The following is a 5,321-nucleotide window of genomic DNA, read 5'->3' on the forward strand; positions in this document are numbered from 1 at the left end:
GAATTCGCGTGTTGTACAATTGAGCGTGTCTCAATTATCACAGGCACAGAGAAAAATCGATTATTACAGTCGATAATAATAATTATTCTGCAGGTATCTGGTTGCGTGTGGCTTCAGAAGACGTAAAGTCACCGGCAGTTTTGATTCAGGAACCAATCTCTCATTTTATTTTTTGCGTTTCACTACTCGCGAGGAGGATTTAAGAGCTTCTACGTCCTCTTTGGACCCCCGAAGCCATAATTAATCTCCCTCCCCTTCCTCCTGTAAGGTGCCACGAAAGCGACTGTAGCGAACGCGTGCGGCAAAAAAAGCAAGAAGCCTCTCGCAGACTAGCACCAGGGAGCGGAATGCTAGCCGCCGCAACCTGCCAGTCATCCGTCGCTCCCGGAGAGATTACGTACACACTTTACTGGCGCGCATCCCTGAGTGGAGGCGATCGATCACCTGCCTGTTTTGTTCGCGCGGGCGGGTGGCTGCCTCGGACGTCGGGGCGCCTGCGGTCGCGTCCCCGTCGGGGCGAGGCTGCCAGCGCCTGGACAACCCACCCAGACACTCGTCCGGCCCACCCGGACACTCTCCCGGCCCACCCGTACTCTCTCCCGCCCACCCGGACAACCATCCGGCCCACCCGGACACTCTCCCGCCCACCCGGACATTAGTCCGCCCACCCGGACACTCTCCAGCCCACCCGGACACTCGTCCGGCCCACCCGGACACTCTCCCGCCCACATGGACACTCGTCCAACCCACCCGGACACTCTCCCGCCCACCCGGACACTCGTCCGGCCACCCGGACACTCTCCCGCCCACACGGACACTCGTCCGGCCACCCGGACACTCGTCCAGCCCACCCGGACACTCTCCCGCCCACCCGGACACTCGTCCGCCCACCCGGACACTCTCCCGCCTACACGGACACTCTCCCGGCCCACCCGGAAACTTGTCCGGCCCACCCGGACACTCTCCCGCCCACCCGCACACTCGTCCGCCCACCTGGATACTCTCCCGGCCCACCCGGACACTCGTCCGGCCACCCGGACACTCTCCCGCCCACACGGACACTCTCCCGGCCCACCCGGACACTCGTCCAGCCCACCCGGACACTCTCCCGCCCACCCGGACACTCGTCCGGCCCACCCGTACTCTCTCCCGCCCACACGGACACTCGTCCGGCCACCCGGACACACTCCCGCCCACACGGACACTCCTCCGGCCACCCGGACACTCTCCCGCCCACACGGACACTCTCCCGGCCCACCCGGACACTCGTCCGGCCCACCCATACTCTCTCCCGCCCACCCGGACACTCTCCCGCCCACCCGGACACACTCCCGGCCCACCCGGACACTCTCCCGGCCCACACGGACACTCTCCCGCCCACATGGACACTCTCCCGCCCACCCGGACACTCGTCCGGCCACCCGGACACTCGCGCCCACACGGACACTCTCCCGGCCCACCCGGACACTCTCCCGCCCACACGGACACTCTCCCGGCCCACCCGGACAATCTCCCGCCCACACGGACAGTCTTCCGGCCCACCCGGACACTCGTCCGGCCCACCCATACTCTCTCCCGCCCACCCGGACACTCTCCCGCCCACCCGGACACACTCCCGGCCCACCCGGACACTCTCCCGGCCCACACGGACACTCTCCCGCCCACATGGACACTCTCCCGCCCACCCGGACACTCGTCCGGCCACCCGGACACTCGCGCCCACACGGACACTCTCCCGGCCCACCCGGACACTCTCCCGCCCACACGGACACTCTCCCGCCCCACCCGGACAATCTCCCGCCCACACGGACAGTCTTCCGGCCCACCCGAACACTCGTCCGGCCACACGGACACTCTCCCGCCCACACGGACACTCTCCCGCCCACCCGGACACTATCCCGCCCACCCGGACACTCGTCCGGCCCACCCGTACTCTCTCCCACCCACCCGGACACTCTCCCGCCAACCTGGACACTCTCCTGGCCTTTCGGACACTCTCCCGGCCTTCCCGGACACTCTCCCGCCCACCCGGACACTCGTCCGCCCACCCGGACACTTTCCCGGCCCACCCGAACACTCGTCTGGCCACCCGGACACTTGTCCGGCCCACCCGGACACTCTTCCGCCCACCCGGACACTTGTCCGGCAACCCGGACACTCGTCGGCCACCCGGACACTCGTCGGCTACCCGGACACTCTCCCGCCCACCCGGAGACACTTCCGCCCACCCGGACACTCGTTCGGCCCACCCGGACACTCTCCCGGCCTTACAGACACTCGCCCGGCCACCCAGACACTCTCCCACCCACCCGGATACATTCCCGCCCACCCGGACACCCGTCCGGCCACCCGGACACTTTCCGGCCACCCGGACACTCGTCGGCCACCCGGACACTCGTCGGCCACCCGGACACTCTCCCGCCCACCCGGACACTCTTCCGCCCACTCTGACACTCGTCGGTACCCGGACACTCGTCCGGCCACCCGGACACTCGTTGGCCACCCTGACACTCGTCCGCCCACCCGGACACTCTCCCGCCCACCCGGACACTCTTCCGGCCCACCCGGACACTCGTCCGGCCCACCCGGACACTCTCCCGGCCCACCCGGACACTCTCCCGCCCACCTGGACACTCGTCCGGCCCACCCGGACACTCTCCCGCCCACCCGGACACTCTCCCGCCCACCTGGACACTCGTCCTACCCACCCAGACACTCTCCCGCCCACACGGACACTCTCCCGCCCACCCGGACATTTTCCTACCACCCGGACACTCGTCCGGCCCACCCGGACACTCGTCCGGCCCACCCGGACACTCTCCCGGCCCACTCGGACACTCTCCTGCCCACCTGGACACACGTCCGGCCCACCCGGACACTCTCCCGCCCACCCGGACACTCGTCCTACCCACCCGGACACTATCCCGGCCCACCCGGACACTCTACCAGCCCACCCGGACACTCTCCCGCCCACCCGGACACTCTCCCACCCACCCGGACACTCGTCCTACCCACCCGGACACTCTCCCGGCCCACCCGGCACTCTCCCAGCCCACCCGGACACTCTCCCAGCCCACCCGGACACTCTCCCAGCCCACCCAGACACTCTCCCGCCCACCCGGCCACACGTGTGCGGTGATTCGCAAAACACGCTCCGACATGTCGGAGCGGTGCCTGCTCACGGGAAAAGCATTCAAAACCATTTTCCAAATTTACTCGTCAACTCGAGTGGACAATTCGTATCTTGATGATGCGTGTTTTAATTAAACTTTGAATGTGTGGTGGTTCGTGGGTGAAGCTGCGTTCTAGTCGACATCATTCTTTAGGGCTATGTAAAATAATAAACGTTATTTGAAGTTTTATGTCTTGAAACAAATATTATATTTTAATAAGTATTATTATTATGGCTTAAGATTATTTCTACAAAAAAATTCAAAAATGGTTTAGTTAATTATAAAACTTATACATAGAAAAGATATACTAGAAAATGTGATTGGTTACAAAGCATTAAGGACATGCCGAAGGCGGATAAATAGTCTGTTTCCGTAGCTCTCTTGCTTTATAAACTGTATTTTTATAACAGTGAAAATGGTTAAAAATAAAAGGCTTGTTTTCAGAATGTTTTTTAGGCATAACGATCGAATTACTAACTGTAATCGATCGAATCAATAAACTAATAATTGTTGATTTTTGATGAATTTTAGAATCTGTTGAGGAAGGATCTATCATTTTTATATAGTCCTAACCAGGATCGGCCTGAAGACTCCATGAGGTAAGTGGGTTTTTAAATAATACTTTATCACAATTATATTAATCGATTTTTTATAAATTTTAAAATTATTTCTAAATTTCTCTGATAAGTACTTATTTTCAATATGGCGGCCGTAACGTTATAATCCATGATGGCGGAATGTATTTTTATTTTAAATGTTTATTTATTAAATTAAAATTTTTTCCTGAATTTATACCTTAATATTTACAGATTTTCAAGTTGGCGGTCGGAACGACCCTGATCATGACACCATCCTTATGAAGATGGCCATTATTAATACATGTAACAAGCATATGACTGTCCTTAAAAACAGAGAGAAGGGATGCAGTTGGTGGACGATCGAACTGGAGACCAGAAGAAAATGATTGAAAGACAAAAGAAAACAGCTCAAAAGACAAAGAGATCCGGTTCTGAGGAATATGCATCTCGAAGAATATAGAACTCTAAGGAAGAGTTACACAAAAATGATCAAGTCTGCTAAAAGAGAATCATGGAGAAAACTAGTAACCGAAAAGGGTAACAAAGACCCTTGGGGACTGGTTTATAAAATGTGCGCTAATAAGATGAAATGCCCTATCGAGTTACCTGGTCTTGTTTTCAATGGTATACAGCTAACTACAGTGCAGGAGAACCTCGTCCATATAATGGACGGGTTACTACCTGATGACAATCCGTACATGGACACCTTTGAGCAAAATGAAAAAAGGAATACTTCCTTTGTCGAACCAAACACGGAGAATACTCCACCGTTCACAGAGAATGAACTCAATGGAATTGTCAAGAATTTAAAACCAAAGAAAGCACCAGGGCACGATAACATAACATCAGAGATCCTCTGGAGAGTTTATAGCAGAACTCGATTTCAAATGCTTGAATTATTCAACACATGTTTGGAACAAGGTGCATTTCCCAAAGACTGGAAAATCGGAGTCTTAAAAATATTGTACAAGGGAAACGGCAAAGATCCTGGTTCTCTAAGTTCGTATCGTCCTCTAACGATGCTTCCATTGATTGGCAAAATCTTTGAACGTTTGCTGTCGCAGAGGCTGGTGGATTTCCTGGAGTACGAGCATGGCATCAGTGACAGGCAATATGGATTTCGGAAAGGACGCAGTACTGAACTAGCTATCTTGGATGTGGTCAAGGATATCAACAACTGTGGAATGCAATATGTACTGGCAGTTACTATTGACATTGCGGGGGCCTTCGATAACGCTTGGTGGCCGCAGATACTCTGGAGACTGAAAGAACTCAAGTGTCCACAGAACATCTTTAAGAGTATCCGTGCATTCTTCAAAGATCGAGTATGTATGTGCACTATAGGACAAGTGAAACATCAGAAGCAATTGACCAAGGGGTGTCCCCAGGGATCCTACCTTGGTCCACTCCTATGGAACGTTCTATTCGATGAATTACTGCAGCAAAAACTTCCAGAGGGCTGCACAATATATGGATATGCTGATGATGGATTGCTTGTAATTCCTGGAACATCCAGAAGAATGCTTGAGGAAAAAGCTGAAGAAGCCCTCGCAACAGTCAATACATGGGC

General features: G+C 55.6%; 1 protein-coding gene across 1 annotated transcript; it reads right to left on the reverse strand.

The window, feature by feature from the left end:
* Positions 1 to 440: 440 nt before the first annotated feature.
* LOC134542895 (multiple epidermal growth factor-like domains protein 6) lies at positions 441 to 3,203 on the reverse strand. The gene is made up of 3 exons (XM_063387479.1): positions 3,016 to 3,203; positions 2,330 to 2,850; positions 441 to 2,137 (listed from the first exon to the last, which is right to left on the reverse strand). Exons 1-3 carry the CDS (start codon positions 3,201 to 3,203, stop codon positions 441 to 443), a joined length of 2,406 nt encoding a protein of 801 aa, XP_063243549.1.
* Between the last annotated feature and the right edge of the window lie 2,118 nt (positions 3,204 to 5,321).

Source organism: Bacillus rossius (assembly GCF_032445375.1).
Source record: "Bacillus rossius redtenbacheri isolate Brsri chromosome 9 unlocalized genomic scaffold, Brsri_v3 Brsri_v3_scf9_2, whole genome shotgun sequence".
Classification (NCBI taxonomy): Eukaryota; Metazoa; Arthropoda; class Insecta; order Phasmatodea; family Bacillidae; genus Bacillus; species Bacillus rossius.